The following is a 26,908-nucleotide window of genomic DNA, read 5'->3' on the forward strand; positions in this document are numbered from 1 at the left end:
TCCTTGAATTGTAAATAGGATTCCAGCTCTGTAAAAACATCTCTTGCAAAATATTTTCCCTCTTCTGCATACATAGAAGGCAGGATACTCATCCCAGGATTACAACCTGCTTGCCCAAAATTATTTCTAGAGCCAGCTCAGCATGAATTGTGCAAGTTCCTTCTTCCTGTCCAAAATTTTTAGGTTGAGAAATTATCTCAATATTTTGCTTCACACTCTGGTGCTATTAGTTTCAATAAATGGGAAAAAGATCAAGTTTTGTCATGGCAAAACTGGTAAAGACGCCATGGCAACCCTACTCTTTCTTCTCTGTTTGAGAGTTGAATTGTGTGGCTGAGTTTCTGTGCTGTTTCCAAACCTATGATCTCTGAAGTTCTCTGCAGCTTATTCACAGAAATCCAACACTTCAATGTTTAGTCGTCTAAAGCTTCGTTCTTCAGCACAGAACAGCATCACTATTAAGGAAGGAAAGACGTTTTTAGCTGGAAGGATGAGCAGCTAATGTTTCAGTTGTACACTCACCTTTTTGGTAGGAAACCTGCTAAGTATTCCAGGAGAAACCATGGATTATATTTATAACCTCAAGTAAAGTTTCAGAGGAAGAAGCAGCCATGTCTTTGGATGGGTGTTGGTTTCACAGTTGTTGCTCTGAAGCACGTTAGCTGGAATGAAAATGAATCCAACACTACATATATGATCCTGCCTATGTTTAAAATGAAAACTGGCATTGGATGGATACCCAGGGTGTTTAACAAAAGGCTCTTTTTCCTTCAGCTTGCCCTGAAAACCGATACGGGAAGGACTGCACCCTGTTCTGTGCATGCGGTAAAGGTCAGTGCGACCCACAGACTGGCAAGTGTACCTGTCCTCCCGGCCAAATGGGACCCAGCTGTCAGCAAGGTAACAAAGCGGGACCAGAGGTCATCTTGTCAGTTGGGCACATACTTAAAACAACCAGCAGATCAGACTCAGTGCCATTGTTTATAGCAGCATTTCCCAATGCCTTTGCTTGATAATGTTGCAGTTGGCTGTACTCGGCCCCTGTCCCTCTCTGCTCCATCACCCTGCCTTTATCCTACTCCCATCTCCTGCTCACGTCTCGCTGCTTTGCTCCACCATGCTTGGGTCCATTGCACTGACTTCTCCACACAGCTGAAGTAACTGTTTCCAGAGACTGCCGTCCAAACAGAACATAACGATGGGGAAAACGGTGTTTTGTGCCACCCAACATGAGCAGCGTGAGGGTGCTGTGGGTGGATGGGACTCAGTTTAGAAGTAAATTACTTGGACTGAAAAAGTGAAGGGAGAGGATTTGCTAAGAGGAGTTGGAAGATGGGCCCTAGGGAGGAGAGCAAGAGGAGTGGATGTGAAGTGAAGCGAATCAAGGAGATATAACAAGACAGAGAGCATTTGGATGAAACTGCTAATAAGAATCATAGAATCATTTTGGTTGGAAGGAGCCTTTAAAGGTTCAACCCCCTGCAGTGAGCAGGAACATCTTCAACTAGATCAGGTTACTCAGAGCCCTGTCCAACCTGATCTTGAGTGTTTCCAGGGATGGGGTATCCACCACCTCTGTGGGCATCCTGTGCCAGTGTTTCATAAGTATGGAGTAGTGCCTCCCACAGTCCTTGGGGGACATCAGATGCTTAGGATACTCTGGAAAGAGCATGTGTTTGTGTTTATTCCCTGTCACCGTTATCCTTTTTTTGGGATGCTAATTCATTTTTTTTCCAAACTTTGTTAATTCTCTGTAGTGTGTCCCCAGGGACAATATGGCCCCAACTGCCACCTGACATGTACCTGTCAGAACGGTGGTATCTGTGACCACGTGGATGGCAACTGCACTTGTGGGCTTGGCTGGATGGGAAGATCATGCGAGAAAGGTAATTTTCTGCTTCGATGATGATGAATCTGCATTTGAGCAGGGTTTTGCAGTCCACACACCCACAAAAGAGGATGGGCTTTGCCTGAGTCGACTTTCCCAGCTGCATTTACCTCTGTAGCTTCTCTCACACAGAAGTGCTCCTAGTTAGAGCTTTAGGTCTTTCTTTCAGAGACTGTTCCTTCATGAGTCCTACTCTGTAACTCTCACAAAAGCCTTTTCATGGACTCTTATTTCATCTCCTGTCCAACTTTTGTGTTGTTTTGTTCATGGGAACACTCTTTTGTATCTTCTTTCACGTGCTGCTCCTAAGTCAGCAAAAGCCAGCATCTCCCCCCCCGTCTCGTTACGTTCTCTCTCGTTTTTCTCTTCCCTTTGACACTGGACCGCAGTTGAACTTCCCATGTATTGACTTCCCTGTTAGTACAGTTCTGACACCTGTCCAAAGCAATTGAGACCATCTTGCTATCTCACCTTACTTCTCCATGACAGCTCTCCCGTACACAAGACAAAGCACGCTTAGACAGAATAAGCTCAGTTTTCACTCCAGAAACCCTCCTGCCAGCCCAGACTAGAGTTTTTCCACATCCTTCTGTCTATCTTCCAAAAGTCATTCTGCACCTCTGTGTTCCCATTTCTCTCTCCAGATCAGAGATGGCTGTATAGTTATGAACTTAAAGGTTTGGGAAACCGTGAGTTTACCAGTACGATGTCAAATAAATAGTTCTGTGTTCTCATTCAAGGAAATATCATCATTACATCGTAACTGCCACGGTGCAATCTCCCCAACATGCTCTCGGACCCTCATTTACAGCCTCTCTGTCCCAGACATCTGTAGAATATCCACCTAAAACACCATACATACCTTTTCCAAGAGCTGGTGTTTATAGGAGAGTGTCCCTATACAAAAGCATCCTATAGAAGTGATACATTTTACCATATTGTATGCAATTGTTTCACTTTGCACTTGAGAGGACTCAGACCTACGTGTGCAGGAAAGGAACAAGGAGAAAAGGAAAGATGCTGACTACCTGAAGCCAGTCATGATGTGACCACCACTGCAGGCAGGCATGAAAATACTTTGCCGCCCCAAAAAAGCACGATAGCTGGTCAAATTCACGTTGCATAGGCCACCTGCATTCATCCCTGTTTGTCTGTTCCTTGAAATCTCTATCCATAGGATGCATTTGGGTTGCAAAGCCCCAGGAGGTTCATGGAGGTGTCACCACATGGAGTAGGGGATGGTGGGTGTATCTCAGACGTGCTTAGATAGAACATCTCTGGTGCCAAGCATGGGGGCAGTCATGCACACGTCACATGAGTGACTCTGTGTTATATCACTAGCAAGAGCTTCACGGTTTTATCTTTTGACAGAGAAGCCAAGTTATTGGAAATGTGGAGTTTGATTTCCACAGCAGCGTGGTTTTGAGTGTGTTTTGACTAGAAATCAAAGAGAGCTAATCAGGCATCCTTTTTCTAGTGATTAGAGATGATGTTCTTGAAAGACCTTGTCTGACATTTGCAGAGTTATGAACGTGATTATTTGGATGGCCACGCTCGTTGAAGTTGATCTGCCCAGATCAAATTATCACAGCGGTGGGAGGTTAACTTCCACAGAAATGGTGCCTAGGTTAATTATATTGGCACAATCACTTTTGCATGACTTGGCTTTCAGTAATTTGAGACATGTTTAGTTCTGTAAAAGCAGGTATCTCATTAGACGTGGAAAGTCTGTTGCTGTGTGTGAAAAAGAGATCCTCCTGGTTTTATTAGGAATTGGTATAGTGTGAACTCCAGTGACAGTACAGAGGAGGAAAAGCTTCATGTTTCCTTTCATACTCCTGAGTGCCCAAAAGAAAATGTTGCTGTAGGTATAGGGGAAAAAAAAAAGACACCATTTGTACCATGTACTATGTAGCTTTGTAACACAGGGTATGAGTTCAACATTGACTACATGAAGAGACAAATTTAAAAAGGCAGATTATAAAAAGTACAAGGAAATTTCTGTTTGGACATCTATACGATACAGTTTTGTCATCACAGTATGCAAGTACTTCATATTGTGCAAAAATGCTGTGCCTTCATAACAAGCATTCTCCTTGTCCCTGCAGGTTACTGCATGGGCATCGTAGCTCAGCTATACGAGCTATCACATCAGAGCTTTTCTGGGTGAGGTCAGTAATACTGTTTTCTTGTCGTTTGTCTGTTGTTCTGTCCACGTCCTGCCAGCAGAGTGTCTCCCAGGGAAGTACGGGTCTGGCTGCAGCTTGGACTGCTCGTGCCAGCACAATGGCACCTGCGACAGGTTCCCCGGCTGCTGCCGATGCCCTGAGGGTTACTACGGCCGCTCCTGCGAGCACAGTAAGTTGGAGGCACCCTGGGTGCCCTGTTTTCCAACACTTGGGATGTTGGGCTTCTGAGCAGTCACCTTACCAGTTCACTTGAATTGTTGTGGGGTCCCAGATCACTGCAGCTTCCACATCCAAGTACCTTGCATACCTCTGATGCTGGGCTGGTACAAGTTTAAAAGCACGTGGCATTATTAGAGTTAATAGTAAATATCATTTTTGTTGGCTCCTGGTAAACGTAGCTGAGAATACAGAGGATTTTAAAGGGCTGTGTGGTTTTCTTCATAAGCCTTCCTCATTTGCTACTTTGATTTTTCAGGGTGTCCTCTAGGATTTTATGGGCTAAGCTGTCGTCATGCATGTGCCTGTAAAAACGGAGCGAGCTGCGATGCGGTGACAGGACAGTGCATTTGTCCTTTGGGTTATCAAGGCGTCTACTGTGAGAAAGGTACTTGTACCCTTCTCTCTGTAAAAACAAACAAAACAAATGAAAACCTTGTCATTACTCAAATATTTGTTTGTTGAGCCCAGCTTCTTCCATATTTTAAGCTTTATGAATATCCTGAAACAGTGGATTTAGGATTGTTTAGCTGTTAGAGCTGGGTGTTCTCGTTTTCTTATAAATTAACTAATCTGTTTCCAATTAATGTGGTGAAAGTCCTGGTCTCTGTGATGTCTTGCAGCAATGAGGTCCACATGTCGTTTATTAAATATAAGTTCTTTTTTACTGATTTTTATATTTGCTTCTAAAACTCCAAATAAGATTATTAAATAGGTGCATGTCAGACCTGTTGAGTGGTACGGAATGGTCTTCTAGAGACTTCTAATTAAAAATGAAAATGAGTGCTGGTTACGTTTCTTGGACAGATTTACAGATACCTTTGATGGGTTAGATTAGACAAACGCAGCATAAGAAGGGTTCGTATAAATATTATGCCTATTCCACTCTGGACTTTTCGTTACACTTGGCATTTGCACTCGGTTCAGCGGGGAGTTTGTGAGCTTTCCCCTGAGGCATCCTGGGAAATCTCTGGCCTAGTGCACAATGTCTTGCGATTCAGATGTCCGTCTAATAAAGCTCTTTTGCTGTCAGGCTGCGACAGGGGCTGGTTTGGGGAGAGGTGCCGGCACCGGTGTGACTGTGGAGATGCTCCATGTGATCCAGAGACTGGGAAGTGCCTTTGCCCACCTGGGAAGACTGGAGACAAATGTGACATAGGTAAGGGTAGTATTTTCTAAGGGCTGGACAACGTATAGTTAAACCAGTATGACCCGTTAGCTGAAGCACAACTGTGAAAGGACATTTGCCAGTATTCAAGAACACATTGTTTGTAGCAAATTACTCTTAAGGGTTATCAACACTTTATCAACAGGCTGCACCTCTCGATTTAATCAATATTTAAAGTGATACACCGATAGGAAGACTGTTTACGGGTCAGCTGTAAAATGTCATTTGCCTTGAGTTTTGGAGACTGTGCGCTGGTGAAGGATATAGCAAGAAGCCCAGTCTTTCCAAACATAATTAGGAAGGCTCCAGAGGGTGGAAATGGGCAAGAAGGGGTCTGACTGCTTGTGTGTTTTGACACACAGACAATTGTGACCCTTTTCAGGCAGATTCAAGAGTATGTCCGGCTCTGTGTTTACCTCCCCTGGAAGCTGGGAGGAATCTCTGTGGATGAGGGTGGCAGAGCTGCAGCAGAGCTGTGCCTGCCTCTGGGGTTCAGCCGTAGTCTGGGAACACTTAATCCAAATAAAGTTCCCCCATGTGCAGCACAGGCACTTGGGCTGTGTGCTTGGGAAACGCTTGGCCCAGGAGAGCAGAATTATTTTGTAATAAGGGTTATAGGTGAGAAAATTCTCCTGCGGGGAAAACAAGTCCCACCACTGTAACCTGGGGAGCTGGTTGGGAGGTAGCAATGGCAGTCCAGGTTCTTCAGCCAGACCCTGATGGCAGCTATGCCGGTGTAAATTTAGGGTAATCACTGGGGTAAAAGGGATAGCCTGGGCTTAAACAAGTGTCGAAGAGCTTTGTGATCCCAGCGTTGTGGCAAACAAGATCAAAGGAGTGAACGTCCATGTGCTGATATTGGAGGTAGAAACCAAGGAATCGTCATCCTCCTGAGCCCCAGAATCACAGTGGGGGAATATTATTTCTCCTTTTATTCTAGGATAGGGTAGGAAACAGCTTTAAGCAGCCCATAATTAATGCAAAGTAATTGCTGGGAGCTTAAGTGCTGGTGCAACGTGCAAAACTAAAGTGGAAAATCATTCGCTTCCCTTTCCACACTGTACTGTGGCTGGGAATCAAAGAAAGCCAGTCAGCCGGCGGGGGGGGGGGCGCCCCCCCCCCCCCCCCCGCCCCAGCCAGCATGGCACTGGGCATCCAGGGGCCTTTCCAGCAAAATTTTAGGCAGAAGTGGAACGCAAGGGGGAAGCTCAGCACCAAAAACGTGAACCGAGGTTTTGCTGCTTGCAAACTCCAAGTCATTTTTATTTCTTCTAAATCAGCTAGGGTAGCCCCTGTCCCTGAAAAGCTGTTATGGGGTAGGTTTTATTTGCATTTTTATTTTCAATTAGGCTCAGTTCATCTGTGATATAACTGTGAGCAGCTGTGACTGTGCAGCGGCCATAAAGATAAAAGGCCTGATTTTAATTTGAACTCTGGTAAAGCACCCATTAAACAGGCAAAATGTTAATTAAAAAAAAAAAAGAGTGAATATAACAGACTTTTATGGGCGCTCTTTTTCTGTAGTAAATTAACATTGCAGACTTTCAAACAGATGGCTTAAATACACATTGTTATTAACATGAAAATGTGGTATTACATAAATTAAAATCAGGTCCAGAGGTGTTCGAGGAGACCTTTTCTCTCATAACGTTTCCTAATTGAAAAGGTCAAGCTCTGAGTGCATGGGGAGAGTTCTCCCACGTGTTGGGGCTGCAGCTGATGCAGGGCTCAGCAGCACTTTTATTTACCTAACGGTGCCTGTGCAAGAAAGCGAGTGCCTTGATTATTTAGTGTTTTCTAGCGAGGTGAGGGAGAGAGGGCTATTGTTTACAGTGCCTTTAGCACCCTGCCTTGTGACCTGCTGCTTTTCCTTCGTTCTGTGCTCAGACTGCATAAAAAAATTGCAATGAGGGTTTATCAGCCTAGGTATGAAACATATTTGTATCTGAGAGTGAGACATTTCGTGAGTTTGATTTGCCAGGAGGCAGCAGAATCGTGCAGTCGGAGTGAGACATAAGAGTACATATAAAAGGATTAATTTTCAATTCCACGTTCTCTGAGTGAAGGGTCTTTGGCGCACGCAGACAGCCAAGCTGTGCAGTGGAGAGCTGCAGGAGATAGTGTGGATCCAGGACGCTGACACTAACTTTCCTGAGCAGATCCCAAGATCTTTTCTCTCGGGCTGTCAGCCCCTGTTTTTACACCACTAATGATTTCCATTCTGGGAACTTCTTTAGGACAGCTGGGCTACAGTTTGGGCAGACCATGCGGTAGATGAAACTTGAGGACCGCAAGGCGTTCCAAAATGTCATGTTTTAACGTTAACAGATGTAGGTGTCTAAATAGCTTCCTGATCCCGGAGAATGGGGAGACTACTAGGGAGCATTCACCCTATTCCAAACACTTCTGTCCTTCCAGAATGCAGGCTGGACCAGTACGGCCCCGACTGCTCCCTGCAGTGCCAGTGTGGCAGCAAATCCCGGTGCAATCCGTACAACGGGAACTGCGTATGCCCAGCCACGTGGATGGGACCAACCTGCAAAGAAGGTGAGGTGAGCTGGAGATGTCCAGGCTTTCTTAGTTGAACCAATCATGCATTGGCCATGGTGGTGGTCAGTTTGGACAGGAGTATCAACCCACCACGCAATCGTGGTGCTCAGCAGCAGCCACCACAGTTTCTGTGTCAGGCAGAAGCCCTTCTGCATTTCCCTTCTTGGTGAAAAACTCAGCACCTGTGATAGCAGCAGCTTTGCTTGGAAGGGTTGTGTTGCTGTGTGCTGCCCTCCTAAGGGCCCAGGAGCCTGATGGTGCAGATGCCAGCGGTCCCTGCCAATGCCAGGAGTCGTTCCAGGTGGATGTGAGGTCTTGGCCAAGCTGAACTGACTCAGTGCAGTGGCTTCCCTTCAGAGCAGGTTGTGAAGTGGACATCTTGCACAGCCTGCTCCAGGATTCCCATGGCTGCCTCCAGCACAGCTGTACACTCTTCTATGCCTGCCAGTGCGAAATCTCTGAAATAGTTGGTATGCACAGCCTCTGTGAGATGAATGAGGATGTTTACTTGCTGTGCATGCTGTCAAGTTCACATACTTTTTGTAGAGATGTCAGGTTTTCAAGGGCATGGTGAGATGTGATAAGCCAGAGAAGTAGATAAAACATTGGAAAATAGATTTGGGTTGATCTGTGAGGTGTTAAAGAACTCATTGCACCATCACAACAGGGCTTTAGGGGCTTCTTTTTATTTAGATAATTTCTTTTCTTAGTAAGATGAAGTACTGTGTGAAAGTTTCCTCCCACTTGCAGTCTAATCACAACTGGCTTGATGTGATAGCGTACAATTCTGCACTGAGTTTAGGAAACACTTTGGAAACCTTCTGTTTGAGAGGTGGTTTATTGTTTTGGCTGCTCTCTGCCCTCTGTAAGGAGGCCAGTGTAACTCAGTCTTCTACCTGCTTTTGAAGAGTACTGCTTATTGAATTATTTAAGTGTAAATTGTATAATCTATATAATATTTTGGTATTATGTTATACAGACCTGAAACCATGTTTCTACTTAATTCTCTAGGTGGCCCTCCAAAGCTTCCTTTTTATGAAGAACAAACTCAAAGAGGGAATATTTTTCCAAGAGCTCTACTACAGTAACATTTGAACTAATAAATGAACTGTTTTATATGCACAGACGGTATTTGAGTTTGGATATGAAAACAGCTATTCAATTCAGCTTGAATTGTACTGAAGTATTCACACTTCTTATGGAAGACTACAGAGGCCATTTAGTAGCTGGATCCTTTTTAAAAGTTGAATCTGTTTCATGTATTTATTCCTAGCCTCTTACACCTCCATTAATCTGCTCTGGACGTTCTTTCTGATTTATAAATCATTGTTGGAGAGCTTGGACGTGTTTTTCGTGAGACCAGCTGCAGTGAGCCACACTGCGTATAAGTGACTTTCTAAACCTGCTTGACAACCAGTGTGAATTTTAATGAGCATTTCATGGATGTAAAGCCAATATGGATCCACTGCAAAATCAGATTGCACAGAAACTAGTGGGATTCACCAAATGATTCCTCTTTGAATTACATCGTTGTGTTCTAGAAATGCATCCAAACTCATTTTAAACTTGCAACTGAAGAAGAATCCACCACAGTCCTCGATAAGTTGTTAATGTGTTTAAGGATATGTACATTTCTAGTGTGGACTGACGGACTGGAAGGTCTCCATCTCTCTCTCTCTTATGTCTGAGTCTGTCTTCCAGAGAGCATGGTGTTGTCTGTCAGGCGTTTCTGGCTTTCTGCATTCTCCCACTTTGTCAGTTGAGTTTCTCAGAGGTTTGCAAGTCCAGCTGTGCAGCAGTTGTTGTAAACCAGTAGCTTCTAGTGCAGAAAAGCATTTCATGCTGGGTGGAGAAAGCAGAGAGTAAGCAAGGATAGATGTTTAAAGATACTCTGTGTCCTTTATTTAAAGGATTATACGGTGCTGTTACTGCACAATAGTTTAAGTCAGCTTTAAAAAGTCTGACACCATTCAACAGCTGCTGTTGGTCACTTAACCCTACAAAGACATTGTGGTGCTATTTTGTGTGTTTAGACAGGTTGTTCTTTAATAATATAGAACTTAGTCATTGTAAAGAAATAATGATCTTCATTTTAATATTCTGAGTTAACCAGACTAGAAGATTTCAGAGTGCCTCTTTATACCTCTCTTTAGGTTTGGAGTTAGAGAACCTGTGTAGTTTTGAGTCTCTGGATTCTAATGATATCAAAAGTGCACTTAGTGAAGGGTACAAGGACCATGGGCTCAGTAGATGTAGCAGGACATGCTGTTCCAAGGCTTGCGCTCACGCTACCCTTCGCACCCCGTAACAAACTGCAACTCTGCAAGAGAACATTTTGGGTTAGAAGAGACTGTGACAATAACTTGTGATTTGTAATGATGTTTGGTTGTTGCGGTTTGATAATGAGTAGGTCAAGTAGCAGTTTTACCCTATGGTTCACCTCAGGTCTTAAACACATCTGCAGTTATTAACTGTCCAGTGCAAAGCAAGCGGCACGTGCTCACCTGGGACTTCAGTTCCAACTGCCATCTATCGGAAGCAATACAGGTTTGGTGTTTTTCAAGCTTCATGGAAGCCTTAACATAGCTATTCATTGCCTCATAGGTATTGAAAGTCATCTTAAACAGAGTGAAAATATTTATCAGTGTTTCAAAATTAATTAGCCAACTGTGCTTTTGGCCAGAAAAGCTGAGGCTGATGCGGATCCCTTGTCATTTCTTCCTTACGGCTCTATGAAGGTGGCTGGGAAGTTTACTCGATGCAAATGGGACAGAATTGTTGTCCCGAAACCAGTCAGAAGTGTGTGGCTCTCGGCAGGGCTTTACTGCGAGCTGTGACATTTCAAATATGCTTTTGGAAATGCGCTGGCCTGGGTCTGGTCCTAAAATTATGGGAATTTCATGATTTCATTCATCTGAAACTGATAAGGTAAACCTCATGTGAGACAATTGGAGCTAATCTTAGCAGCTGCTGGAGAAGTGACCCAAGTCAAGCGATTGATGTCTTTTTGATCCTAACTCTGTATTTAGCACAGAGCTGCAGTGCAAGAGTAATGCAAGCATCACATTATAGTCAAGATTGTTTGCAGAATCATAGAGAAAATTAAGAGACCTCTGGAGGTCCATACTTCTCTTCAGAGCCTGGTCAGTTCAAAGGTGAATGGGGTAGCTCGAAAGTGCATCCAGTTGAGCTCTGAGTATCTGCAAGGATGGAGATCCCACAACCTTTTGAGCCCCTGTCCCAGTGAAATACCATGCTCACGAGGGGGTTTTTTCCCTAGTTCCTACTCAGAATTTCCTCAGTTTCAACTTTGGTCTGATGCTTCTCATCCCTTCAGTGTATATCTCTGAGGCGTTTGGCTTCATCTCAGCTACAGCCCCCATGGGGTAGTCAGTGATAATACCTCCTTTTGGTCTTCTCTTCTGAAGACTGAGCAAACCCTGCTCCCTCAGACCCTCCTGTGTCAGCCTCCGTGACCCTCCGCTAGCCCCATTCCAGTAAGTTGGACATTTCATTTCGATGCCTGATGGCTGGTAGGGTCGCTCAGCAGCTAGTGCATAAACCTAAGAACTTACATTCTGCTGTCTGACAGCAGTTTATCAAATGTACTTGTTTTTCTTATTTGTGTAAACTGATACGTGATTAGAGCAGCTCATCAAAGGGAAAACCTTTCTCAAGCCATATTATTTACACCTGTGTATACTTGTTTACATTTTCTACAATACCTTGCTAATAGAGTTGTAAATATGTAGTATAAAGGAAATAAAAGTTTTTTGTATTAAGTATTTTTAAAGGTCACAATTCAAGGTACATGATGAAGCACACTTTAAGTGACTGATACTGAGCCTGTGCCAATGAATTAGGGGCCCAAGTACATCTGCCTGGGAAATATTTCAACAGATTTTTTTTAATTGGAAAATGCCAATTCGTACAGAACTGTTCACGTGCAATAGACCTTTTTATTCATTCCTCCAAAATACTTCTTAGCTCCTTTATGTTAGTGCCTTGGGGAAAGAAGTTTACTTCAGTGCTGTTAAATCATTCTGACTGGGAGTTTAATATGACTTTGTTCCAAAACCAAATACCATCATATAAAGGTAAAAAATCAGAATTAAATATTTCAAGAGTATTAGAAGATTACTTTCAATGAGGTAGTTTCAAATGTCTTGTCTTGGTTCTCTGTTTATGAAGATTTCTCCTTTTTTCACAAGGCAAGGAAAATGTTTATAGAATATAATTTTCCAGATGAGCCAAAACTTTACATCGTTAGCTGTTAATTGAGCAAGCTTACTTGCTTGTGATGTCTAATGTTTTGATGCTGTTCCATACTGCATTTTAACAAATTTACCTAATTCTGTACCTACGAAATAGTCTTTATTAGACAGCATGTACTTTTAAATTCATTTTCTGGTAAATGAGTTTAATTACTACTAAAATAGCATAACTCTGCTTATTTGCTTTATCAGATTCTAGTGAAAAATTGTCAGGCTGATACTCTCCTGAACATAGCACTGGAACTCGTTGAAAATGAAAGTGAAAACTTCAGTGAAAATGGTTTTTATATTTAAATTTATGTCCATCTTCCACTGGTAAATGTCTTTCTTGGCTCTCCAGTTCCCAGAAGGCTGAAGTTAATTATGCTTTCTTGAAAAGAGCGCTCTGTGTCTTCCACTGTAACACACTTGCATGCACAGATAACTCCTTTCAGAAAGACATTTAAATTATTTCCACCATGCTGTTTCTCTGCCAAATTCCACTTTCTTACCTTGTGTGTTCCAGATAACCTCAGCTTGAGAAGAGTTGAGTGTAACTCAGTGGGCCCAGCAGAATCTGACTCAATGTGGATTCATGAAACCAGAACAGCATGTTTTAAGTTAGACTTCAGCATTTATAACACTATCCTCACAGGAAAACAATCAGAATTTTAAAAATTCCCCGCTTCCCCTGCCAAAAATTATTATTCTACTTTTATCCTTTTTATGTTGAAGAACCGTGGCTGTTAAAGTTTGCCCAGATTTCTTGCCAACCATATTATTTTGATTGGCTGCAGATTTCTGTTTGTGTAAGTAATAACCATCGTAGTATCAGGAGTTGCCAACGGGACAAACATGGAAATTATATACCTTTATGTCCTTCCCAGAAGAGCCGGAGACACATTTTGGAGCCATCAGGGCTTCATACTGTTGATCTAAGAGTGGCAAATAATGTTTCTGTTAGAGTTTCGCTGCTTATCAGAGCTAAGAAAAGCTTAGGAAGGGTTCTTGAGGGAATGGGTGGGCCAAGAAACCTCCATCCGCCCATCCCCATGTTAATCTTTTGAATAAGATTAAAAAGATCTTATTTTCTCCAGAGACCCTCTCTGTCCCCAGATCTTGAAGGACTTTTCCTGCATGTTGACCTGGGGCTGCCTGCAGCAGCTCCGTGCGTGAGCTGCGACTCTGCCCAGTAACTCTTTTGCGGGGTCAAAGCTTTAAATTCTAAACACTCTGTAAAGCAGTTTCCAGCAGTAGACAACGCATCTCAGACTTGTTGAGCACAAATTGTTTATTCTGTTCTTTTTATTGCTTTTAATAAGCACTTGCGTAGCGATATTACGTCTTTGTGAATTTGTACCACCTCCCCCTTCAGAGGGTATGTGGGATGTGCCTCAGAACTGTCCTGTGTTGTGCACGTGTCGTAGTGAAAGGGTGCTGATTTTTTTATATATAAACATGTCATTAAAGCTTGTTCTTGTTTTCTCCTTATTGATAGTCTTGAAGCAATAGGCTTATGTCGTGGACGAAACTTTACTCTGTTAAACTAATTCACATTCAGAGCAAACACTGAAATCACACCTGCTTTTAGTAGTTTGTGTAGAGTAAATAATGGCCTGTACATAAATGGGTTTATGTGTGATCCCTGACCAGAGCAACTTCTCCAGTGACTGAGCCTGATAAATAGAGGTTTCTGGCACTCAGTCTCCAGAGTATTAGAAATATTCAAAACACAGCATAAATCTTGCTGGAAGAGGATGGTTATGAAGTGTAACATTTCTGGAAGACTCGGGCATGAAGCACTGTGAAGGCATTTGAAACCCCACACCTGCGGGCTCCCATCAGCCGGCTTGGACACTTCCCAGAGCCGTGTGCTCGCCGAACAAACAGCCCCGTTCACCTTAGGGGTATTGTCTTCTCACGCTGGCAGGAGCTAAAGGAACACATGTGCCTGTTCGTTGCCAAATAATGCAGTAAGAGTGTGCTGGTTAATTGGAAGTAGCGTGCTAAATTGAATTCAAAATGTGTAACAAAGGGGGGACGGTTTATCAAGCTGTCAGAGAAGAAGTGGGCAGGTATGGCTAGCTCGCTTCTGGGAGAACAGCTCTATAGGCCTGGACTTATTCTTACTATTCAGAGCAAACACTCTTAAATTGAGCTTTGTAGTACTGCAGGATTTTGTGGTATGTGATTTACTTCATTTTTCATACAGTTCTCAACAAGGAATAGAATAATTAAGTTCATTTTGTTTGTCATTTTTTGAACTTACAAAGTTAGTTCTATAATCATTGCAGCTTACTCAATAATTTCTTTATTAGAAGCAATATTTGAACTCTTGCAGAAACTGTTTATGTCACTGCACTAACCTCCCAGTCCCAATGATTCCTATAAGAGCTGTTCAAAAGGTAGACGTAGGGTTATTAAACCTTAACGTTCTCAGCCTGTGCAGAGTCAGCTTTGGTCTGTCTTAAACCTGTAACGAACCCATGTCTCTGCAGCACTTGAAGAGTTCACGTGTGCCTGCCGTCGATCTACAGCACCGGAATAAGAGTGATCTTGTGACTGTGATCCAGGAAGCACTGCTCCAGGGTATGGTCCCCTCAGCATCTTCCAACACTGCTAAACCAACCTGGAGCCAGTGCTGCTTATCTCTTAGTTCAGTCAGCACTAGAAGTTCGCAGGGTGTTAATAGAGCGTTCTGTGTGCACACAGTAAAAAAAAACCTGTCCAAAACCCATAAATTATTTTAAAATTACTTAAAAGTTCTGCATGATAAGGCACTGCTTTGTTGATGTCTTCAAGCGTGGTAGTTAAAAAAAAAAAAATACAACTCAGTTGTGTTGTTTTATATATGAATAAAGATGTCAGCAACTAGTCATCTAACTGTCCATGCCATTTGGCAGTCTCTAGCTTCCTTTTCAGTAATAGCCCAATAAATCTTTATCTCTTAGTAAGCTGATGACAGCGAAACATCTTGAGAAGCTGCATGTGGTGTAGATGTTATAGTTAATGTTTAAAATGCTTCGTGCCATTATCTACCGGGTGTTTTTTCCAGTCCAGATGTAACATCTTGGCTTAAGGCATGTGCTCATGTCTCCCTCTAGTGACTCCAAAGACCTAATGGTAATTAAACTAATTAATTATTTAAAAGTCTGTGATTTCTTGGTGTAAGAGATCAAAGAGTTAGTCGAATCTTGGCTAATTAATTAATACGGTAAAATGCAACCTACTAGCAGCAGTCGTAGACCATGGCCCATCTGAGCAAAGGCTGCACGGACGTAGCGAGGTGATGGTCCTACCCTGAGGCCACCACGGGTGCCCACAGCACCCGAGATCCATCTCTGCGCCGGTGGCCTTCGTGCCTGCACAGGCCTCTCACCAAAAGTAACACAAACCTTGCGGTTTCCGGTTGGTAGAAGTTCCTGCACTTCGCATTGATGTCTTCTTTCTACCTACGAGCCCTTAGTTCATCCAGAAGTGTGAAGGAAAACCCCTCTGGAATTCAAGGTTGTCTCGCCTCTGTGCCCGGCTCTGAAGATGGCGTGGAGGGTCTCCAGCGTGGGAGCGCGAGAGTTAACCAGGCCGCGTGCGCTCGGTTAAGTGGAGCCATATTTGGGGTGGAAATGCTTCTTGTTCCCACTGACCCTGCCCTGCTGTTCCAGCCCTCATTAACAAGAAACTGCCCTGTCATTTCTTCGTTATTTTGTAAGTCTTGCCGTGCTATAAATTACTTCGAAAGTGTCTTAATGAAAATCCCCTGGTTTTCAGAGCTGGAGTTTCTTTTACAACCACAAATCCAGCTTTATATCCTGTAGGATTCCTTGCTGTATGTCATCAGCAAAGAATAAGATTGGTGCTTGTACAGGCTCGGGGAGTAATTCCTGCCTGCTGGTTTGCTTTTCCTTTTGTATTTGACGTGTACGTTGTGGTAGCCGTTGTGGATCTTGGCCTTGCACTACTAGGCGTACGAGAAGGCTGCCCTTAATTATGACTTTAACCTTAAGGGTATATATGAAGTGCAGCATAGCAAGCATGATAGCATCACATTAAATTCGGGATGTATTCCTGGGTAATGAGGGATGGGAGTGCTCAAGCCTTTTCCAGAGCCCTTCTCCACCCTCTCAAAAGCAAGAGGTTTCAACAGATACCTTGAAGGACTATTGGAATTGTTCACAATCATATTTAGCGTGTTAAAATTTTTACAAGAACTAGTGAATTTGATCAGAAAATAGTTATTTTTGGCTGCCAATGGGACAAAACCATTTAAAGTACAAGCTCAAGAATGTGTTGAAAGATGACGGTTTGCCAGCACAGCTATTGTTCTAGCAAAGTCTCCCCTCTGATCCAACGGGAATCTTCGAGATAAGTTACTTAAAAAGTTAAGGTGGGGAATCTTTGTCTTTGAAAAGGGTGTTGGCAGGGGTTGTTTTGGTTTGGTTTCCTGTCACAAACCCTTCTGCTGTGGAGTGGTACCTGGAGTTTTCCTACCCTTGGGAAGCTTTGCAGATTCATTTGGCAGCCCAGTGTCACTGGTTTGATAACGTGCTGTCCACGAGGGATAAGGGAAGAGCCTCGTGACTTGAGGCAGCGCATCCAGTCCTTTAAATCCAGGGTTTTTTACCCTAAAAAAATTAAGTATACAGTCGTGATGAATTTGCAATGAATTTTCACTTATTTCTGATTTCTAGCTCTAAGAAAAACAACAGTGCTACTCCCAGGGGTGCAGCCCCTCCACTGCCCCACAGAGTTCCCAAGGCTGCCTCCCCTGGGAAAGATCAAAAAAGATCTGTAGGAGTTTGGGATAAAATGATTTCTCCTAAACTCCGCAGCGGTAAAACTCCCTTTTAACGCCTATCTCTAAGTGCTTGTGCAAGCAGCAAACGGCCCCTGAAGCCTTCGGGGACGGAAAAAGGGGAGTGCGCAGGGCCTGTTATCTCTGGGACAGAAACGGTGCCTGGGTGCCCTGCTACAGCTGCCACGTGAGAAGCGTGTGCCAAGTCACGGGAGATGTGAGAAGCGTTACAGCCGATAAACGAATGTTTTGCTTTGAGTAGGCATGAAGGAGGATGTTGAAAACCGGGTTTCTTCCTGGCTCTGCTGCCAGGAATACAAAGCACCACACAGGAGACTTTGAAGGTCCCTCTGGGAAGAATGCCATTACCAACTCAACTGTGGTGCCTTGTCCTAGCTGCCCTGAAGGAATCTCTGCCAGAAACACCTGTTAACAATAAGGACTTGTTAATGTTTCACAATTATTTTCCCAAGTATGTTATTGCTACGCCAGTCCCCGATGCAAGAAAATTTGGCAAACATTTAATACACACAATACCTGTGAAAACCCCTGGTCTGTCTGCATCTGCAAAGGCCAAGGTGAAGGTGCATCTGCAGGTCTGGTGGGGGCTTGGTGGGGCTGAGCTTGCACTCGGCACGAGGGATTAATGGGGTGTGCTGGGCACACAACTGGGATCCTTTGGGAACCAGAATTAGGGAAGAGAAGGTGGTCCAGGAGTGAAAAATAACTTACTCCAGTGTAGTAAGCGTAGTACTTACCATAGTATTAAAGTCTTACTTGTTGTTATTTGCCCAGCCCTGTGATTCTTGTCTTTAATCTATTGCTTTTCAGTCCTAAAGCTGACCCGCTTTGATAGAGATGACAAAAATCTCTCTTTTGCTTTTCCTGCCATTGCCCTGATAACGGGGTATACCTGGCATCATGTAGCATCTGCCCCCTGCTCTGTGTGCAGTCAGGAAGGATAAACAGCTGTGTCTCAGTCAGTCTTGGCAACAACTTTTTCAAAGAAAATCAGCGTTATGTACCTTTAGCAGATGAAAGCTAAGCAGCAAACCATTCGTGACACGTCCTAAATTTCAGTACAGAGGCTGCAAAAGGGACTGGAGGAGAGCAGCATTGGTGGCCAGTCAGGGGAGTATCCTTGTATCTGCCCCATCCCCCAAAGGTGTTGCTTCAGCACCAGCTTCCGTTCAGATGAAGTCGCAGTCTATCAGGGACACGAGCATCCTGCTTCACGGTGTAGTAACAGCGCTGGATGGGCACGGAGCACTTCCCCTCGGGGAAGCCAAGGCTGCCCGGGCTGCGTACCTTCGCAACTGAAGAGGAACGGCAGCTTCTCTGCCTGATGTCGAGGCAGTATTGAAGTTTATCTTGAGAGTTTATCCTCCCCGAGCGAGGAAACCACGGCGTGAGCACGCCACGTTCAGTATACCTGTTAAAGACAGGTGATGGCTCCCAAATGGGGACACTGGGTTTTGAAAAGTTGTACTGAGAGCCTGTCTTCATCCTTGAGCCTCGAAGTATGTTACAAATATCATCTTTGGGCTTCATGCACATTTCGGTGTGTTTTTAAATTCAGGTTATCTGCTTAAATCTCACCCGGTCGATGCAGTCTGTGCGCCAGCTCTGTAACAGCGTACGTTTCCAGTCAGTGGCAGATGTAGGGCCCGAGGAACGGTTGGTGTCCATGGTGCAACCCTTCCAGATTCTCACGAGCGTGACATCCATGGCTTGCAAAAGATGTCCGTGGACTGCGGTGGCAGAGAGCCTTTAATGCTGCTTGGGTTTTCCAGAGGAATGGGTGAGTTCAAACCTGCTGAGATACGAGAGGGAGACGGAGCTCCTACATCCTGGTAAGTCACCGGGCAATTTGATAAGGAAAACACTATCCATAGCAATCTTCCCAGAGCCTTATAAATATAGATTTTATGTTTGTGGGGTTTTTTAATTGGAACGAGCATATTGGTAATTTGCACAATATTTTGGCCTCTCAAAATGTCCCAGTGACTCAGTAGGTGGCACCCTTTCTATTCCTTTATTTTCCACCAAATGTCAAAAATAAGTTGGAGCTGGAGCTTGTGTGTGTGTGTGAAACAAGTTCAGTAAAAATGTAAATGCATATTTGTCTCCTTAATTGAATATAGTATATTGTGAAATCATTACTGTCAGGGCACACTTGGGTTTATACAAACGTTAAAGTAAAGAAAATATATAAAGCTAGATTGACTTGAACAATTTGAACGTGATAGCGGACATCTGTGTTCAATAACGTTACTTTGGTAAGCGGTGTTTAATATTTCATGTCAAAGCAAGGAGAGTAATAGAACAGGGTATTTTCTGAATTCTTAGATTGCTGAAGTTTATGGCACAGCGTAATATATAATCTGTCCTTTGTCAAGCTCACCAGAAAGAGCCCTACTGCAGCTGAAGATGTAAAGTGCTCTAATACGTATGTTTCTAGACCTCTCCCTGCTTGAGAAATTAATCTTGGGAGGTGCTGAGTGCCCTGAAGTGCCGGTGAAGTCAGTGGGATTTGAAGTTTCTTGCAGCTCGGGTGGATGGGGATCCTTACAGGGGCTAATTACCCTCCTCCGGTCCCCAGCCAGGAAACCCCTTAAGCGCTGCTTAACTTTTAGCATGTGAGGAGTCCTCTGGAAACCAACATTGCTAACGATGCCGAGATAATGTCCAGAGGTCCAGGTCATGCCTCCATCGTCTTAAAAAATAAGAGCTGCTCCCTGACCTCAAGAATTTAAATCTGGATCGCAAGAGGTATAAAAGAGGGAGAAAGCTCCTTGCCCAGGGGCAGATCTGCCACCGAGGGCTGAGCCCAGAGTGGCCCAAAATGGGCCAGAACATTACCTGCTGGGCTTTGGGCGGAGGAGGAGGTGAAGGGCACCCCTCGGCTCCAAGTGAAGTCGATGCACAAGTGTATCACCAGCTCGAGGACCCTATTTGCCTTCAGAAAGTTCAAAGGAAGAGAAACATTTCTAAGTATTTTCCAAGTCTATTATTAATGAACAATTACATTGATGGTTTTGGATGGATTTTCATAGGGTAATTCATCTACAAACAAATTTTTCTTTTGTATTCCCCACCCCAGCGCCCCACACACACCCCGCCCCCCCAACCCCAATCTTTTGTATTTCATTTCTAGGTGAATTTCTGTAGTGGAAGTGGCCAAAAGAAACATGCTTTCCCAAGCCTCATGCTGAATGTCTGTCTGGATATTTTCATTTTAACTGCAGCTTGGGAAAAAAAATGTAAACATGGTGCTAGTATCATTTTTAAGCTGAAACTGTTCTTCCCCCATGTTCAAATAGCACTATAAATGTTTGCTCAAAAGAGGCATATTTATTCATCTAGCCTCTGAGAGAACACTGTGTGCATAGGTAGTAATAAAAATGTATTAAGGAGTGAAAGAGATTCCCCTGGTAAATGGCTTTTCTCTTGACCTCCTCTTAAGCATCTTAGCGGGGCTCCGCTGCTGCCTCTCTGAGGAAGTATGTTTGCACTGGGGAGAAAGAATTTTTAAAGTTGCGGAGTGTTACAAACAGTGAGCAAATAAGTGTGGGTTGGTTGGTTTGTTTTGGGGGTTGGGTTTTTTATATAGCGCTGGAAAAAAAAAATCTTACAAAAAAGACGTGGCATGCAAAGCAGTCACGGGCGATGGATGTTGTTCCTCACGTGCTGTACAGTCTCTTACAAGGCAGGTGATCTATGTAGTTGTTATTCCATAACGGGTTTTTTTCCTCACTAATTTCTCAACACACAGTTTCTTGGCATGACTGTTTGTTATCCAGATGTCGATCAGACACCCAACATCTGCCCATGCAGCTTCTCTGGCACATGGCATTACCAGCACAAGTATGCGTATGGGCAAAAATTACTCCCAGTAACTCTTTTGCATGCGACCATGGAATTGCTTTTCCATTAATCTGGTTCACTCAAATGTTTGTGGAAAGGAAACGCAAAACAGGAGGGATTCTATTAGAAAGAAATTCATCAGGCTGTTTGTATGACTAAGGACAGGACTTCCCCGCTTTGCTCACCCAACTGTCTCTCCATCCAATTGAATGTGCACTTGGCAGTCGTCAAACTGAAAGACTCAATTCGCCGTAGAAGCTGGAGATGGAAAACACCTGCTCAGATCATCTTCCATCCAGTGCAGAGCCATTTCCCTGCAGGACATAGGTCATCCCTAAATTCTGCAGCTGACATGCTAAATACAGCTTCAACTGGCAACATCCTGTCCAGCGCTGCACTTCATAAATCAGGGTTAGGCCCAATAAGTCGTCAGGGAAGAGCAGTTACCAACGGCGTATCTCTCTTCCCAATGGCTTTCTTATGTTTCAAGGAATCAGTGGCATGTCAGAAATGATACTCTTACTCAAACACTAAATAGTATCTTGATAGTGCCGTATCTTGCCAAGCAAGAACATAAGCAAACACTCAGGTCTTCACTGGGGACTTGAGCAATCACCCTCCCTGGCCAACATTCCTCCCAGCTGTTTACGCGTCCATCATGGGGTCGTTGCTGTTGTTATCAATAGCTGATGTTATTACTGCTATGTTGCTATGTCATTTTATCATTCCTGGGTGGGAGGATGAGTTAAACGACGAATCTGAACATATTTGTCACGGTGGGAGCCTCCGAATCTCTGTGTTTCTGTGGAAACCTGGCCGCGGTTTAGCTGAACTGGCTTTAAAATCTGGCCCCGTCGTGGGTGCTGAGCGCTCAGGAAAGGAAAAAAAGCTGGCGCTAAGGTCCGCTTGGAAGTCTGCTCCCAGATGTATGGATGTTTGTTTGTTTTCACATTTAAGAGATGTAGAAAACTGCACCAAGATGCAAAATAGCACGACAGAAATAGTTGTTGCAAATACTAATCTTCACGGATTGGCATAAAGCGGATATATATTCTTTCCATAAATTTTTGGGTAAGCTTTAAGTTACAAAAGGCCAAAAAGGAAAGACCAAAAAAAGCCTATCTCAGCCAAGGCCATTAGTTAAGAATATATGTAGTGCCAGAACAATACAAGTTGCACAATTTGACCGCACATACCCATTCTTAACCCATTCTTGCTTGCTCAAAACTCAGCAGAGGTCAATGACCCCAGTAGACTGCTGTGGACTTCACGTCGGGCTGTGGCAGCTGACGTCCTCTTGCTCCTGGTTCTGGTGTGTTGGCCCGCTGAACTCAAGGCAGGTAATATTGGACAATGTAGGGTTATTTCTGCGGCATCTGGTGAAGCAGTGCGTATTTTGAGAAGAAATCCCTTGGGTGCTAATCAGAAACGTGGCACCCTCCCTTCCATTAGATGGGTTGGAAGCATGCCCTGATGCCTCACTCTCTGTGAAAGGTCACAGGGATATATTATTGTGTGGGTCTTCCTGGGCCTTGAGATGAAGTTTTTGAAAGTGCTCTTCGGATACCTGTAAGATACGGTGACATTTTCAAACATTCGCTGTGCTGGAGAGTCCGTGCTCTAACGTAGGGAACTGCCATGCCGCAGCGGCGCTGGGGAAATAGCAGAAGTCTGGCTTACAGAGCAAAGATTAAATAATACTGTCCCAATTTTAACAGGGTTATCACAGTGGGCCATGTGGTTCTCTAAAGGCAAGACTTTGAGGTATTGTTAATTAAATGACTGCTGTGTTTTAGCTCCCATAAAAAACTCTACCTCCCATAAAAGCTTTTTAGCTTGACGGTGCATTAGGCAGAAATCCTGGCCCGTGTCTGCCTGCTGGAGTCAACGCCTCATGTTGCTCTTGGGGCTGGGCAAGCGGATGCAGCTCTGGTGCCAGCGCCCCAACCCAACCTGTGTCTGGCTGGAAGGGCCCCGAAATGCCCCCCCCACCCCCTGCTTGGCACTGGGTGTCTGGTCACGAGTGAGACGACGATACTAACCTCCTGGCTGATGAAGGCAGCCGGGCAAGATGGGAAGGGCATGAAAACGTTCAGATTGTCGTGAGTGAGAAGCAGCACAACATCCGTATTGCCTCTCTTGTTCTTGGCATTGCAACAATGCATAGTTTTCTGTTGTCTCTGGAACCACTCAGGCCTGTAATGAATGGAGTACCAGTGATTGGAAACGTTCCTTTTAAGCGGATGTTTCCATTACTTTGTTTTCCTCCTTAAGCCTTGTAATGGTTTTTTCAAGTGTCAGCAGAAGGGCTGAAGCATCTCTTGATCTTGCAGATTGCATGTCCGTGTGGACCAGTCCAGGCACTGTGTGGAATTTGCAACACAATATTCACTTGTTCTCCAAACTCTCAATGTTTTGATTATTTCATTTCACTGGTGCGAAGAGGGGAAGACTTCCAAGGTCTACATTTTTAAAAATGATCGCAGACAGTAACTCTGTTCGCAAACATGATACGTAAAGCTGATTTTCAGGAAAGCTGAAGTCACTTTCTTCTCCGTGACTCCAGGCAAAGCTATGGGAGTTTGCTGTCTCTGAAGAACTGAAAGGAATGGTGGCCAGCCTTTAAAATATTCGTTGAATATTTTAGAGTTGGTTAGGAAGCTTCAGTTAAAGTAAGGTTTTAGAATATCTTCATTTGTCGACACCAGTTCAGTGGAGGATCAGATGAACTTGGACTGTACTTTCCACTGTCTCCACCTCATCGTCTGTGATTTACCTAAATCACAAGAATGATGCTGCTTTCAATATCCCAGGGATCAGGATAGCTCACATGTGTGAAAACTGGGATTATAAAACCCTCAGCTGAATGCATCTGAGCAGAGATTTGGTCTTGGATTTCCCACACCCAAACACCTAAATTCCAGGATATTAGCAAGATAGAAACAGTTGTCAGGCATCTATCTTGTTCTGTTGGAGGGGAAAGGGAAAGGAAAAAAAAAAAAAAAAGAGGAGAGAGAAGAGGAGAAAAAAAAATTTTTGGCTTCATCTCAGTGTGGAAACCTTTTCCCATCTCAATTGAGCTGAAAAAGGAGCCAGGACTAGCAGCCAATGCCTGAGTAACGTAGGGACTCTATTCAGCAAACTGTTTAATCCCATACTTAAGTGTACCTATGGATATGGTTTATGTTCAAACTTGTATGGTTTTGCTGGATTACAATGGTTTTAGATGGAAACCTGAAGATCTGGAGAAGTAAGTCTGTATTTCTGATCCTTCGGTCTTATTCAGGAAGATTTCTGACTGGCCAATAAAACTCAGGTGAGTACGGAAAGTGGAGACCAGTTTGACCCCCAGCAATGATAACTGGTAGAGGTTTGGGCTCAGTGTCTGCCTACCCATGATTTTTATGGTTGTAAGATGGGATACAGATTGGATCACAATCCTTCAGCGTCTCACCGCCTCATGCCAACCCCAAACAGAGCAGCCACGCTCAGACGGTGGCTCTGAAAAAGCCCCTAACGTCACACCTGTGGTCAGCAGCGCACAGGGATGCTTAGCGGGAGGGCACACGTGTCACCTCACCTTGATCCTGTCCCACTTCAGCAGAAATCTGTGGGCCAAAGTAAATCAGGAAGCCCAGAAAAGGGACCTTGAGAATTTGCTTGTTGATTAGGTTGGTAGCCTGGAGAAGAAGGGTATAAAAGAGAGACATCCTGAATCCGCATCAGTGCAGTAGGTGAGTCCCAGAGTCCTGTGTTTCCAGACATGCTAGATGTGTTTTCACGAGCTCACAGAAATGTGGGGCTGGCTGGGACCTTGAGAGGTCACGTAGTCAAGCTTCTGCAGTGATGCCAGGACCATCCCTGACCTGTGTTTCCCTGTGCAGTTACTGAAAAACTCTTCTCGGGGGACTCGCTAACTTCATTCTTTTCATTAAGTGCTTCACGACCTTTGCAGCTGGGAAGCTTTGCCTAGCCTCCAAGCACGCTACCTCTGCCACGATTTCTCTCCCCACGGGATGCAGAGTTGTCCATTGCCCTTTTCCTAACCACAGTCTGTGCGTTTGGGAGGTAGCTAGCGCACCTCCCATGTGAAAACACGCACCACCGTCTCAATTCTCCTCCCGCTGACGTATACGTGTGTACGTATACAATACGGTGCTTCAGTCCCATTGATCTCCTGAGCACAGCTGCTCCTGAGGCTGCAGCACGCTCCTTTCTCCCCAGCGATGCACTCCCTGGAGCTATGCCCCTCTTCCCGACCTCTGTCCCACCCACCGCTCGCTCCGCTCGCGTTGATCACCCTCCTGGCTGCCCATCAAATGGCCCTGAGCTCCTTCCCTCGGGTCATTTTTCTAGGCTGTGTCAGACTGAGTTGAATGGGAGCTCTCAGAGTCCTCCCCAAATCCCCCGTGTCCATCGCCGGGAGGTGCTGGAGGACCTGCAAATCCCGGTGACCACATTATCTGGCAGCCCCCGCGCTGATATAACGGCATCGTTGTTCGTAACAGAATCGTGTTGGCATTCAGGCACGACTCTGCCCCCCAGGATCATAGAAGTGATTTAATATTTTAAACTACGAAACATGGCTTTTAATGGTTTCTGCAGGGTGCAAGGGCACTTACAAGATAGCACTGTATTAGTCACTACCACGGGCCACCTCCTGAATATTATAAACCTTAATTTACTTTTTTTATAATCTGAATGGACTTTTTAAGTATATCTAAGGGAATTGGAGTGAGGAGAAACACTGCTTAATTCAGCCATAGCATCCTTAAAGCCAGATTGGAAACATGGAAACCATATGTGAGCTTTTAGCTAATAAAATAAAACGCCAAAATGTGGCAGCTGAAGCTATTGCACCCAAAATATAATTGCACATATGCTCATTTACTCACTTATAATCAAAACATTAAAAATAATAAAATGAAAAAAAAATCTTTGATACTCAGACTAGGTGTAACTGTTGGACTAAGTTATTTTGCAAAATTATTCTACACGGAAAGAATGTGAACGGGTTTTTCTAATGGCAATATGAAAGGCAAACTGTGTAAATGCAGCCACACACAGCACCTATTGATAATGTTTCACCTGAACACAAAAAGGTCCTCAAAATCCCTTAGCGGGCCAAATTCATATGCATTTTACTATAAAGTAAATCTTAATTTTAGATGGCTCTAGACTACATTTTAATGGTAAATACGGTTTTTTGAGCTGAGCGTTGGTTTTCTTAGCAGCAGATTCATTTTTGCATCTTTGCGAGTGTCCTAAAGAGATTATTTACAAAGGTGCCAGAACTGAAATAATCTCTTTTCTTAAACACTTCATCCCTCATGCCCTGACTGTCTCTAAAACATCAGTTTTAGCTGGTGTCAGTCTCTCTTCAATCCAAGACTTACTGTCCCAGAACTGATTGTAAGTTTCCTGGAGATGCTGAAAATGAGCTGCTTAAAAATCAGCCAGAGAAGAGCCGGCTCCTCATTCAGAGGTTAAGGACCTTACAGTCCTTTTTCTCCTCCTATTTTTCCCCGTGATATGGGTTGTGTGAATTCAAGGCATCTCAGCTCGGGCAGTTGAAAAAGGTTTCGCAGCACACGATCCCTTGGGAGATGTTTGCCAAAAGCCACGCAGGGATGGAGCAAAGGACATTTATCGCATCAATCTTGAACGCCGAGGTCTAGCACGAGGCTGGACTGCCGATGGGTCCACAGTAAATTCACTTTTCCTGGGGATTAGCTGTCAGGAGTGGGAAGTGAGAGGGGCAGCATTGCTCGCTCTGACCAAAAGGCTACAGTAAAATACGTCTGAGCGTAAACCTCCACGCAGTGTGCAGCGAGGTGCCGTTGCCTGTCTGGAAATAGCGGGAGCAGCTCTTGTACTTCAGAGGCACTGACCTTCCTGATCCTGGCCGAGGGTGCCCTCACCACCAGCAACCCCTGTGTCTGCTCCAAAGTATCACTCCCAAAGCCAGCACAGAGTTCCTTGAAA

General features: G+C 44.2%; 1 protein-coding gene across 1 annotated transcript in view; it reads left to right on the plus strand.

Annotated features, from left to right (window-relative positions):
• The window catches only part of LOC104506196 (multiple epidermal growth factor-like domains protein 6), a 66,984-nt gene extending 57,885 nt beyond the window's left edge, over window positions 1–9,099 (plus strand). Inside the window, 8 exon segments of the mRNA XM_010147070.1 lie at window positions 775–900; window positions 1,758–1,886; window positions 4,118–4,246; window positions 4,553–4,681; window positions 5,327–5,458; window positions 7,651–7,843; window positions 7,845–8,008; window positions 9,023–9,099. Of these exon segments, the coding sequence (XP_010145372.1) occupies window positions 775–900; window positions 1,758–1,886; window positions 4,118–4,246; window positions 4,553–4,681; window positions 5,327–5,458; window positions 7,651–7,843; window positions 7,845–8,008; window positions 9,023–9,099 (1,079 nt within the window).
• The last annotated feature ends 17,809 nt before the right edge of the window (window positions 9,100–26,908 follow it).

The sequence above is a fragment of the Eurypyga helias genome, unplaced genomic scaffold, assembly GCF_000690775.1.
Source record: "Eurypyga helias isolate BGI_N326 unplaced genomic scaffold, ASM69077v1 scaffold1012, whole genome shotgun sequence".
NCBI lineage: Eukaryota > Metazoa > Chordata > Aves > Eurypygiformes > Eurypygidae > Eurypyga > Eurypyga helias.